This window comes from Oryza glaberrima, chromosome 11 (genome assembly GCF_000147395.1).
Source record: "Oryza glaberrima chromosome 11, OglaRS2, whole genome shotgun sequence".
NCBI lineage: Eukaryota > Viridiplantae > Streptophyta > Magnoliopsida > Poales > Poaceae > Oryza > Oryza glaberrima.
Window position 1 is genome coordinate 23,573,067 of NC_068336.1, and position 13,363 is coordinate 23,586,429.

The 13,363-nt window shown below is 39.4% G+C and overlaps 1 protein-coding gene and 1 non-coding gene across 2 annotated transcripts; one reads left to right on the forward strand and one right to left on the reverse strand.

Annotated features, from left to right (window-relative positions):
• Nucleotides 1-172: 172 nt before the first annotated feature.
• Nucleotides 173-255, reverse strand: TRNAL-UAA (transfer RNA leucine (anticodon UAA)). Its single transcript has one exon. It is a non-coding gene; the product is annotated as a tRNA-Leu (tRNA).
• A 7,493-nt stretch (nucleotides 256-7,748) lies between these two features.
• On the forward strand, nucleotides 7,749-13,306 carry LOC127753924 (F-box/LRR-repeat protein 4). The gene is made up of 8 exons (XM_052279371.1): nucleotides 7,749-8,179; nucleotides 8,744-9,010; nucleotides 9,328-9,734; nucleotides 10,412-10,597; nucleotides 10,951-11,143; nucleotides 11,346-11,422; nucleotides 11,801-11,951; nucleotides 12,630-13,306. Exons 1-8 carry the CDS (start codon nucleotides 7,865-7,867, stop codon nucleotides 12,924-12,926), a joined length of 1,893 nt encoding a protein of 630 aa, XP_052135331.1. The 5' UTR covers nucleotides 7,749-7,864; the 3' UTR covers nucleotides 12,927-13,306.
• Nucleotides 13,307-13,363: the final 57 nt, after the last annotated feature.

Genomic DNA, 13,363 nt, shown 5'->3' on the forward strand with positions numbered 1-13,363 from the left:
ACATTGAAATAAATCTTTGCTGCTCAAAACATGAACTCAGTCGGAGTGACTGAATGAAAAAAAAATAGTAGAAAAAAAAAATAAAAAATAGTAGATTTAATGAAAACTTAAATAGTAGATTTAATGAAAACTCGTGAAGTAAAAAAATTAAAAAATATTCAAAATATCTTTTTGCTGGCTGTGGGGTTCGAACCCACGCGCACTCATGTGCAGAAGATCTTAAGTCTTCCCCCTTAACCACTCGGGCAAACCAGCTGAATGCTTTTTAATTTCGGTTGTTGCCTATAATCTTGTGTAAAAATCCAAGCCACAGTCGACACATCACTAGTTTACATTTCAGCCATATGCTGTATTCCTCTTTCTTCGATCGGTACCTTATCATATCGTATTGCAAAGAAGAAACTGTTGTTCCTCAAGAAAAGAATAATTATATCACATGATATTTTTTTATCTGGAAGGAAGAAAGATCATTTTCATTGCAAAAATGATTCGGCCTTTTCTGATATCACATAATAATAATGATTGTACACCTCAGTTTAATAATCCTAAAGAATTTTGAACCCTATAATATTTACGAACCAGAACACCCCCAGGCCCCCCCCAAAAAAAGGTTTCATAATTATTTGTTTTAAAACTGAACAGTATACAATATTGAAATGATAAAAAAGCCCTCCTATAAAAATACATGCGGCGTGGCTAACCCTTCTAAGCTAACTCATTCTTTTGGCTATTGTTCTTGATACTCACTTATTTTTAAGGTTAATTTGATCTATACCATTATAAATATGTCATAATAGAAAAATACCATTACAATTCGCGATATCAACTGTTGTGTGCCATTGAAATTTTCTATAATTGGAACCATGCCACTCCCGATACTCTTTGTCATCCTCTCTCTCGTCGCCATTCTTACCGTTGCCTCCCAACACCGAAGTCGATGCTCTCGTCCCCACCGTCGGAGTCGAAGCTCTCGTCGCTGGAACCCTATACCGCCATCGTCGCTAGAGCTCTCATTGTCGATGCCTCCGTCAGCGGGGAAGGAGGAGGATGCAGTTGCAGCTCCATCGGCAAGGAGTGGGGTGGTGCTAGTGCATGAAGTTGAGGGGAGACCAACCTGAGGTCGCCGTCGGAGGTGAAGCAGCTTCGAGGCTCGGTTGTCGTGTTCTCCACCCTCCTCTCCATGCGTCGTAAGCCGCCTAACTTGAGGTCGTCGCGCGGAGGTAAAGATCTGGGACGGCCAAGCTCAAACTCCTCCCTCTGCTTCGATGGCTGGCCGTCATCTCCTTCGTCCTCCTTTCTGTGCGTCGGAAGCCGCCTCCTCTAATGGATCCGGTAAGCCAGGGGATGATGGTGACACACGGCAACCAGATCCTCCCGCCTTGACCCTGAGGGCAGTGGATCTAGCCACCCCCGTCCATGACGCTAGCTACCTCCTTGTCTCCCTCTCCGCCCCAAGTGCCAACCATCGACTTTGTCCCCCGACACCGCCTTCACCCATGAGCACTCGCCGGTGCTGTCTCCGTCCTCGACGATGAGGATGGCGATGAGTAGGAGCAGGAGTAGGAGGCACACAGCCGTACGGAGCCTAACCTCGTGGTGCTCACCTTTGCATTCGACCCCGCTCGCCCCATCCTCCGCTCCACCCTGCAACAGCTCAATATAGAAGAAAAAGAAAAGAAGGAAGAAGAGGCAGGATGACGGGGAGAACAAATGGGAGTTGACGACAGTAACAGAAAATTAGATGAGAGTGGACGGGAGTGGCATGATTTCAATTTTAAAAAATTTTAGTGGCATCTAGCCGATAACACGAAATATAATGAATTTTGCAATATGGTATATTTGTAATAGCATATGATCTAATTAAGAGTTTGGATTATTTTTATGGCCCTCTGTCATTTTCAATGTATTTATAAGTGCAAGATTTTTTTAAAAGAAATTATAGAGATGTTGGAAGTAACATATATGTCTTGCTTTGAAGAGTACATGAATATTACGGTTGATTATTTATCTAATCATATATATAGAACCACGATCATATACATTATCTTCCTAGCAACATGTGACGCGTTTTTTTTATAATGGAATAGAACATCCCGACCTTTGCTTAAAGAGTTACAGTAAATTATTACAATCTCGCACTCAAAATGAGAGGAGTTTAAAGTGTGGAGATTATGGATAACCCATATCTATACGGCATGTATAGTCCGACTGGGTACGGGGTACCAGATATAGATAGAATATCTTTAAGAGGACTCGGGTTAGGTTCTAAACTTGTATGTCAAGGAAATATCCGGGATCCTAGTCGGTTACGATTGTATTTTATCTGTAATCACATATTCCGTTAGGATATGGACTGTATTTTGTAATACGGACCCCTTCCCCTATATAAGGAGGGGTCCGAGTCCCTCTGGGGACACGATTTTCTCCCAGATCATACGATCAATAATACACTCGACGGATCAATCCCCGGACAGGAGTAGGGTATTACTTCTTGATTAAGAAGGCCTGAACCTGTATAAAATTCCTTATCTCCAAACCCATCCACTTTTCTAGCTTGATAGCCACCCTCTTTTAGTATTGCCGAAATCTTGTTTCAACATAAAGAAATTTAAAAGACGAAACCAACCATCAAGAAGAAACAAACTAAAGACTGTCAACCCCAAATAAAGAGTACACAATTATTGAATTCTGTTTGTGAGCCTCCATCCAAAATTGACAAAAAGTTACATAACCGTTGACTCAAGAATATGACATGCATCCTACATGTGACGTATTTGCCACATCACATGCCATGTCATGTTTGTAATCACCAATAGAAAATAATACATGTGCCACTTAGAACTCTACTCCCTCCATCCCAAAATAAGACAACCTACTCTGTCCAAAAAAGACAACTTAGTAATAGGATGTCCAGATTCATTGTCACAAGCTAGTACTAGGTAGCCTTTTTTTTTGACGGAGGTGTTCATTTGGGGCCTGTTTAGATCCCACCCTAAAATTTTACACCCTGTCACATCAAACGTTTGAACACTTGTATGAAGTATTAAATATAGGTTTTAAAAAATAACTAATTGCACAGATTGCGATTACTTTGTGTTAACGACCAAATTTGGTAATATCAGTATCGGGGATGAAGATTAGATCGAAGCGGAATCGAAGATGAAGATCGTTTCGGAAACAGAGTAAGAATCGGCTGGAGTCCAAATCGGCTACGACTAGGGTCGGTTGAGTTCGAGTCAGACTGGATAAGCCGATACAGCCGATTCCGACAATATGACTCGGTATATATCATCGGGTTGAGTTAATGTGCTTCACGTGGATTGCCACACATGGATTGAGTCCTAAGAAGGCAATTGTATCTATTAATTAAGATATTTTATGTAATTTCCTTAGAGATAAGTGTGGGCAAAAGTCTGCCGCAAAGACTTATGGTATCTTAGAGTTTGTTAGAGATAATAGTCGTGTCCGATATGGACATATCTTGTAATCCTCGGGTATAAATAGACCCGAACCTCATGTAATCAAACTAACACACGTTCAATACAATTTTGGCGCATCACCACCCTTTTCATACTTATAGCTGCATCAGTTGAGTTTGATCTTATGAGTCGTAATTAGAATCTCAATCTCTAGCCTGCCTTTTGGTTGCCGATTAGGGTAGCGTCGGAGTTTCAGCCGATCTTACCTGATTTAACCATATTTATTTCATATGCTTGATTGACATGTTAAAATCTGCCCTTTATGCTAAGATCTTGCCACAATTAAGTATATTAGGCTTTTGTTTAGTATATTCTACTTGCTTTAACATCTTAGTATAGAGTGGTATCGGAGTATTAGCCGATACATGCTAGATCTATCTGATCGGCTATGCTATGAACGTGTATAGCCTCATTATTAATATATATTTCGATCTAAGTGATTTATACTGTCTTGGCATGACGACCGATCTATCCCAATCACTTGATTTAAGTATATATCGATATAGGGATTATATATTGTTAATATCTATAGCCAATCGAGTAGATTTAGTTCGTTCATATTTAATAATGACTGTCGATCGATGTAGATATGACATCGGCTCAAAGATAAATGATATGTCATCGGCACTTAGCCGATCGGCTATCGTTTATTGATTTAATCGCGGTTTCTTTGTCTTTGTTTCTTATTGATTGCAGGATCAAATCAACTGGCACGCTAGCATACCTGAATGCGAGTTTTGGACCTGCACTGGAGTTAAGAAGATCTCCTAGGCCTCGTGTTTTACATCAACACTTTGTGAGAAATCTTTTAAGCCTAATTGCTCCATGATTTGACAATGTGGTGCTATAGTAAATATATACTAATGATAGATAATTAGGCTTAATAAATTCGTCCTGCGGTTTAGTTTTTTTTATTAGGGCCCAAACACCCCATGCAACACCCTATATAATACCCGATGCGACACACCAAAACTTTACACCCCTAAATCTAAATACCCCCTTAGACTACTATAGGCAATCGTAGACATCTTGGACGTATCAAAGCTAAGATTTTGGATAGAACCGTCATCAATAATGGTTATCATGGCCTTTTTCTCATCTTCATGCTATAACTTATACTCCTAGTTGTTTACACTAGTACAGATACTTCTATCTGTGACGGGCTCTAATATGTCTAGAAATAGCGGGCCATCACAAGGAAGTCATCTCAATCGGGCCAAAAAGTGCCTGATTGAGATATAGTCGCACAGACAAATTAGATGGGCATAAAACTTAAGCCCGTCACGGATGACACCTATCAGTGACGGGCCGTAGTTTAGGCCCGATTGAGATAACATTCCATATCTCAAACGGGCCTAAAGTTACGGCCCGTCAAGATGACCATCAACTGTGACGGGCGCCAACTTTAGGCCCGATTGAGATAACATTCTATATCTTAAACGGGCCTCAAGTTGTGGCTCATCACAGATGACCATCATCCGTGACGTGCACCAACTTGAGGCCCGTTTGAGATAGCAACTAGGCCCGTCACAGATGACTCATCAATGACGGGCTATATACTTAATCTCTATCGGGCATTAACTAAAGCCCGTCACCGATGACTATTTTTTCATTTTTCATATGAAATGTTTATATTTGTAAGTTGAACTATAGCAAAATAATTAAATGCAGTATAATAATTCATTTTATGAGTCAAAATAATTTTATGGGTAGTAAATGATTTCAAATGGAAAAAATGTCAACAACAAAGTTGTATAACTTATCAAGATTTACAACTTTTAGTTTCGTTATTTTTCTATATAACATTTTTTTTGAACACTTTGAATTTGAATTTGAAAATATAACAAATTCAACAACATTTTCAAATACTAAACGATTTCAATTGAAAAAGTCATCAACAACAAAGTTGAATAACTCATCAAGATCTAAAACTTTTATTTTTGTTATTTCTTCATCCGACGAAATGTTAGTAATATTATTCACAAATTTTACATATATGTGTTATAATTTTATAAAACCAGATAAGAGATATGTCAATTTTGTGAACAATATTACTATCACTTTGTCGTATGAAGAAATGACCAAAATAAAAGTTTTAGATCTTGATGAGTTATTCAACTTTGTTGTTGATGACTTTTTCAGTTGATATCATTTAGTATTTGAAAATGTTGTTTGAAGTTGCCATATTTTTAAATTCAAATTTAAACGGTTCAAAAAATGTTATATAGAAAAATGACCAAAATAAAAGTTATAGATCTTGATGAGTTATACAACTTTGTTGTTGATGAATTTTTCAGTTGAAGTCGTTCACTGATCTAAAATTCTATTTAAACTTTTCAAACTTTGAATTTCAAATTTCAAATTGTTTAAATAGAGTCATATGGAGAAATGACCAAAATAAAAATTTTGCATCTCGATGAGTTCTACAACTTTGGTTTTGGTAACTTTTCCATTTGAAATCATTTAATAACCCCAATTTGACATCCTGGCCTAGGGCTTAATAAGATTAATAGAATACTCATACCAACAAGTTACAACTACTTTTTCGGAAGCCAATCTCCAAAGAACCTTGATGTTAAGCGTGCTTAGCTTGGAGCAATTTCACGGTGACCGACCGGGAAGTTTGAACTTCAAGTGAGGACAAAAAAAGACTAGCCTAGGAGGCCTGAGACTAGCCAAAAAATAAATTTTTTTTTATTATACTCATCTGTGACGGGCATTAACTTAGGCCCGATTGAGATGAGGGTTGCCCGTCACAGATAAGGGTCATCTGTGACGGGCGCTAGTTGTGGCCCGATTGAGATAGGTCATCTGTGACGGGCTATAGTTTGACTGGTCGTCTGGGTCAAAGCTATCGGTGACGGGCTTTAATTAGGGCCTGATTGAGATAGATTCATCCGTGACGGCCGTTTGCCCGATTGAGTTAACTCTTTACATCTGTGACTTCTAGCCTGTGACGGACGCCGTACCCGATTGAGATGGGGTTTATCGTCCGATTGAGATGATGGTATCCTTCCAGTGTTAGTTTGAAGCACTCCTGAATCCTGAACTTAAAGCGCTTATCCCGTCTCAAATCACAAGAAGTTGGACCAGCTTCTTCCGGTCTTCCACTTTATTAAGCACGTGAAGTCGAACAAAGAAAGAGTCCATGGCATTATAACAATTATATATTATATAGGACAATTTAAACCATGCCACATAAATTTTGTAAAATTTTACAAAATTTAAAATTTTACAAAATTTATGATATGTCACTCTGACCCACATGTCATTGACTCATGTGGGTCCTATATGACATTGAGATACGGGTGGCATGTCTCAAATTTTGCAAATATAGAGTGGCATGGTTCCAACAAACCCTTATATTAATACAAACTTTAATATGATACATAGTACAGATAAGATGATCTATGTAACCGATAGCTAAATTTTTCTGATTAACGTAAAGGGACCTAGAAAGTACCAAATTAATATGATATAGTCGTATAGACATATATTGTGTACCTGAAATGAAATGAACATATCTTATATATACATCTCATAGTGCAAAGAAAAACCATTATTTCTACAATAAAAATAAATAATTATATCACTGAACAACTACTCTCTCCGTGGCCATAAAAAAACAAAACTAGAATAGGGTATGATATTTTCTAGTACAATAAATCTAGAACACCGCATCTCGTTTATGTTGTTCTTTTAACATCATATCTCGTCTAAGATTGGTTTTTTTTATGGGAAAGGGAGTACACCTCAGTTTCTTAAGACGTGTTTAGATCTAGTGGTGAAAAGTTTCGGCGTGTCACATCGGATATACGGACACATATTTAAAGTATTAAATGTAGACTAATAACAAAACAAATTACAGATTCCGCCTGTAAACTACAATACGAATTTATTAAGTCTAAGTAATCCGTCATTAGCAAATGTTTACTGTAGCACCACATTGTCAAATCATGGAGCAATTATGCTTAAAAGATTCGTCTCACAATTTACATGTAATCTGTGTAATTAGTTTTTTTTTATATTTAATATTTTATATATTGTCAAATCATTCGATGTGACATGGTGAAAAAAATTTTCGGGGGAATTGAACAGTGCCTTAATCCGAAATCTGAAACCTCCATCATTTACCAACCAAATCTTATTACCGAACCCCAAAAAAGAAGTCTCCTAATCATTTTCTTCAAAAAGTAAATAGTACAAGGATGAAATGACAAAAAGCGCCGCAGCATAAAACCGCGCGAGCACGCAAGCGCAGCTCACTTTCGCGGCATTTCTTACATCTCGCCCCCTCGAACTCCTCGCAATTCACGACTCGCCCCCCTCCCCTTCCCCACCTTATCTCCGGCGATCTCCTCGCCGTCTCCGGCGGCGGGGGAGAGATGCGGGGGGCCGACCTGATCAACCTCCTCCTCCCGGACGAGATCCTCGACGAGGTGCTACGCCGCGTGGCCGTGTCCGGGGCCAAGCGGGACCTCGACGCGTGCGCCCTCGTCTGCCGCCGCTGGCGCCGCCACGACCGCGCCACCCGCCGCTCCGCCAAGCTCGCCGCGTCCGGGGCCCGCGCCGACGAGGTGCTCCGCCTCGTCGCCGAGCGGTTCCCGGCGCTCGTCGAGGTGTCGGTGGACGAGCGCATCAGCGTCGAGGCCGCCGCGGCCGGGCCCTCCTGTGCCGCCGCTAGATCGCGCCGCCGCCCGGTGGGTTCCCTCCATCCCTATCCTTGCTTTTGTGGCTCCGTACGCGAATTGCAGGAAATGTAGAGGATCGTAGAGATGTTTTCCGAATCGGGATTATGAGGAGATTTAGAATTTTGGGAGAAGGTTCGCATCTGTCGAAGGTTTTGTAGGGGAATTGGGGGCAAACTATCGATTTCTTATCCTGTTTTGAAGGTAGTTTGATCGATTTGGACCTTACAAATCCGCATTTCTCTTGGTTGGATGCAGAATCGTGATAACTGATAATTCTCCTGGGGATTGAGTTGTGGTATCCATTTGTACATAGTTGTATGAGATCTGCATTTCCATGACTTGTACAACAGCTGCATGCAAATAAGTAATGTGTGAGTTTTGCATATGATCAGTTTGAAAAACCATTGCTATGTGTCCACCAGCTTAGTAGTGATTAATGATTATTATACGGCAATATATATGAACTGATGTGCTCGGATGTTGTGCTATTACATGCAGTTAGATTCTTTAATGAAAACTTTCTCCTTGCAGTAGATTAACATAGCCTTGTACTGATGCACTGATGCGATACAGATGTATGATGTTAGTCCTTCTGGGCGCCGTAGGAGGATGTCCCGCAGCTCAAATTTCGGAGCGCACATGTCCCCATTTCCATTGGACCAGCCGGGCAGTGATAATGAGACAGAGCGCACTTGCTTGACTGATGTTGGATTAACTAGTCTTGCCAGGGGTTGCAAAGGGCTCGAAAAACTAAGTCTGGTATGGTGTTCTTCCATAACTTCGACAGGCTTAGTAAGAATATCAGAGAATTGTAAGAACTTGAGTTCGTTGGATCTTCAGGTAATGTCATGCTACCCGTTCCTTTGCTTTTTTCTCAGTTATTTACTTCATCATCTCTGAATTCTTTCATGTTTTTTTTTTTTCTTGAAGACTTCTATGCCTCTGTATTAACTGTGAGTGTCCAATGTAATATTTACTTGTAATACGGTATATGAAACCTCACAATACTTGGAACAAGCATTATTCCTGGTGATTAGCAGCAGTCTTCTCTAATTATGAGGAAATGGTGTATCTGCATGCCAAATATGCTGTTAATGTAGAGACTAATTATGCACACAAATTTTTGACCTGTCTAAATCACAATTTTTTTTCTGCAGGCTTGCTATATTGGAGATCCAGGACTTATTGCTATTGGTGAAGGCTGCAAGTTACTTCGTAATTTGAACTTGCGTTTTGTTGAAGGCACTACAGATGAAGGCTTGATTGGACTAATAAAGAACTGTGGACAATCACTTGTCTCTGTTGGCGTTGCCACTTGTGCTTGGATGACTGATGCATCCTTGCATGCTGTTGGATCACACTGCCCTAACCTGGAATTCCTGTCACTGGAATCAGATCATATTAAAAATGAGGGAGTAGTATCCGTTGCTAAAGGATGCCGCTTGTTGAAAACTTTGAAGCTGCAATGCATGGGTGCTGGTGATGAGGCCCTAGACGCTATTGGTTTATTTTGTTCATTCTTAGAGAGTCTGTCACTCAACAACTTCGAAAGATTCACGGACAGGTACTAAGTAGAATTGTAAATCAATGCCACAATATTTTATAGAGGCATATTATCCGACTTTGTTTCACATTCTTGTTTTGCATAGTTCTGTCAAATCATTATGTGCTGGCCAGAAAGGAAGGGTACTACCAAGTTATATGGAATTAGATATAGGATACAAAATGTTGGACTAGTTATTGCACCAGCCTGCTGCCCTGCTGGAATGCTAAAAGTTAGGTGCTTATCCTAAGGTGGGAGGTCTGTTGGTCCAACACTCTTAACTATGTTCAATAACATGGGAACATTTATCAACTAACTGGACTGTTGACTGATTAAACACACTAGCCCATTAACTAACATCCATTGTTTGCAGTTGTGATGTTTTTGTTGCTGCACCAACTTAGGAATTAATTTGCCTTTAAGATAAGTTTCGAATCTACTAGTTTGACAATTTCCAGAGTATAGATATTCCTTTATCTTGACATAATTCTCCTTTGCTGTACATTACATTCTTGGAATTGCTGAACTTCCATCAGGACATTAGTACATTACAAATCCATACCTGTTTTCTGTTGAATCATTTCTCTTGTACTGTAGGTGTTTGTCACACATTAATTCTTACTGCTTCCACCTTGTGCTGCTTCATTAACTTTTAAGTTCATTCAACTATTCACTTACATTTTCCTTTGGAATTGCAGGAGCCTTTCTTCTATTGCAAAAGGGTGCAAGAATCTCACAGATCTTATTCTCAATGACTGCCATTTACTAACTGATAGAAGCCTTGAATTTGTAGCTCGTAGCTGCAAAAAATTAGCACGCCTGAAGATCAATGGTTGTCAGAATATGGAAACTGCTGCACTGGAGCACATTGGACGTTGGTGCCCGTATGTTTCTTGCTGACAACTCAATATATTAAAAGTTCCTTTCTTCACTTAAAATCTATATATTGTCTTTCCTGTTTTAATTTATTTCTCTATAGTTCACATAAGTGAGCAGTATTTTAGAATGAAGGGTAATTCAAGAAAAGGTTTTAGATGCTTGATCCATAAATAAACTACAATATGGTTTCTTATTACATTGGCAAGAGTGTGGGTTACCCTACCTTTTACTTCAGAAAAAAAAAGTAGTTGTTGCACTCTGGCATTGTTATTTAATTATCTTACCTGCATTTTTAGAGCTATGTCATATTGATATTTTGTTGCACTAACAGTAGATGATTTGCTTTCTGTCAAAACAGGGGTCTTTTGGAATTATCTCTAATTTATTGTCCAAGGATCCGGGACAGTGCATTTCTGGAGGTTGGTAGAGGTTGCTCCCTTCTCAGGTCTCTTTATTTGGTCGACTGTTCAAGAATAAGTGATGATGCCTTGTGCTACATAGCTCAAGGTTGCAAGAACTTGACTGAACTTTCTATTCGGCGTGGTTATGAGGTACTTTTGACATTTGCATAGATATTCTGCAACTAGCATACATGGTGAAATATGTCAAATATAAGATTTGACATGTTTTAGAATTAAAGTGTTAGATGGAATGACATGATTTGGTTATTACCATCTTTATTCTTTTACCATATGCAGCAATGAGAAAAAAATTCAAATATCTTTAGTTGATTGAAGTTCATTTTGTATGCAGATAGGAGACAAAGCATTGATATCTTTTGCTGAGAACTGTAAATCGCTTAGAGAGTTAACACTCCAATTTTGTGAGAGGTAAATATTATCATGCATTTAACCATCCAATTTATCTATCTTGTCCATTACTCCATGCACATCATCCCCTTACCGAAGCTCATTATAATTCTTGTTACACTTTGTTGAATGATTGGTATTAGGAAACAACTTAGATTCATAGATTGATTAATCATATCTTAGCCTATTAGGAGTGACATTGACCACGTTGTTATGCAAGACAACCTAACATTTGATAGTTGGGATAAGGACTGGCCTCTACAGTATCAAATATTCGACAGCATTTCTACAGCTCCATCCTATGCATGCTGTTCGAACTAGCACCCTTGGGGGATTGTATGTTCTGAATGCATCACTAGACATATCAGTTTCTAAATTTTGTTGCAACTTCCTTTCCAGGGTATCTGATGCAGGGCTGACTGCAATTGCTGAAGGCTGTCCTCTTCGAAAGTTAAACTTGTGTGGATGCCAACTAATCACTGATAATGGGCTCACTGCAATTGCAAGAGGATGCCCTGATCTGGTCTACTTGGATATAAGTGTTCTCCGGGTACATCACTTGTCACACTGAATTTCTTTTATGAAAAATTATCTGAAAATTGTGGTATCAATGAATAAGGCTTACTATGGTCCGCGCAGTTAGGATTCAGGACTAAAATCAGCTCATTTCAACCAAGGAACACGTAAAGAACATATGATGATACTATACTAGATACAGCTGTAGGTTTTGGTATGCAGAGAACTTCAAAATTTTATAATTTGAATAGTCTGTGTTTTAGTAGTTGTAGATCAAAGAGTTAATACTAGAAATAGATGGTCATAAAGAAGACGAACAAAAAGGATTATCTCTGTAAGATACAGCAAATAACAGGCCTATGAATAAGTTTTTATCTGCACTAATATGAAGTTCGTCATGATATCTTCTCCATTAACCAGCACTCAAATTATTCCTTTGTTTAGTTGTCTGGTGCCTTATACATAAGGTACCAGGAGTATTGCGGTACATATATGTGTTCAAAATTTATGGCTCCAGACAAAATTTGTTTAGTGCTTGTGTGGCGCGTGTGCTTGTCACAGACTCTGCTCCAACAATCGATAAATGATGTTTACTTTACAGGATTTACAGCTATTTCTTAGACAATCCTCTTATATACCCATCTGTCATTATGCGAGAGCAGTGTGATTATTTTACCTTATTTTCTGATGCCTTGTTCTCTTCAACCAACAGTCCATAGGAGACATGGCGCTTGCGGAGATCGGTGAAGGTTGCTCGCAGCTTAAAGATATCGCGCTGTCCCACTGTCCAGAGGTCACTGATGTTGGTCTAGGCCACCTTGTCAGGGGCTGCCTGCCGCTGCAGTCATGCCAGATGGTGTACTGCAGGCGAGTGAGCAGCACAGGAATAGCGACTATCGTCTCGGGCTGCCCCAAGTTGAAGAAGCTCCTCGTTGAGGAGTGGAAGGTGAGCGAGAGGACGCGGCGCAGAGCAGGATCAGTCTTGTCGTTCCTCTGCACCGGGCTTTAACCTGAAAATGGAAAAAAAAATCTGTGTTTTAACAACTCTGTTGTTGGTCAGAAATCGTGCTCATGAGTTGCTGCACCCTGTGCCATAGCTTGTTTAGCTGAAAAAAAGGTTGTATTAACTGCAAATAAAATGGTGTTCTATGTATGTTACTATGATATAAAAATTATGAACCAAATAAACAGGGTTCAGTCAAACTCAAGTGAATGAATTGTCGCAAGTTCAATTATATGAACAAATGTACATTTGCATTACTTAACCTTGTTGTCCTGCCTGTCACTCTAAAGTAGAGCATGATTTTTTTACTCATTCTTTAAGTGTATTAGAAGATGAGACTGATTGTCACATTTGGGATTGCTTTAACCTGCAACATTCTAAGCAGGTTGCCTCCGGCATCTGGAATCGCTTGGTATCCCCTCATCAAACAAGGATCTTTTTTT

Excerpts from the sequence above, each read along its gene's own strand:
- LOC127753924 (XM_052279371.1), top strand. The coding sequence starts at position 7,865 with ATGCGGGGGGCCGACCTGATCAACCTCCTCCTCCCGGACGAGATCCTC. Across the intron at positions 10,598-10,950 it reads CACATTGGACGTTGGTGCCC|GGGTCTTTTGGAATTATCTC; the intron begins GTATGTTTCTTG and ends CTGTCAAAACAG. Across the intron at positions 11,144-11,345 it reads CTATTCGGCGTGGTTATGAG|ATAGGAGACAAAGCATTGAT; the intron begins GTACTTTTGACA and ends TTTTGTATGCAG.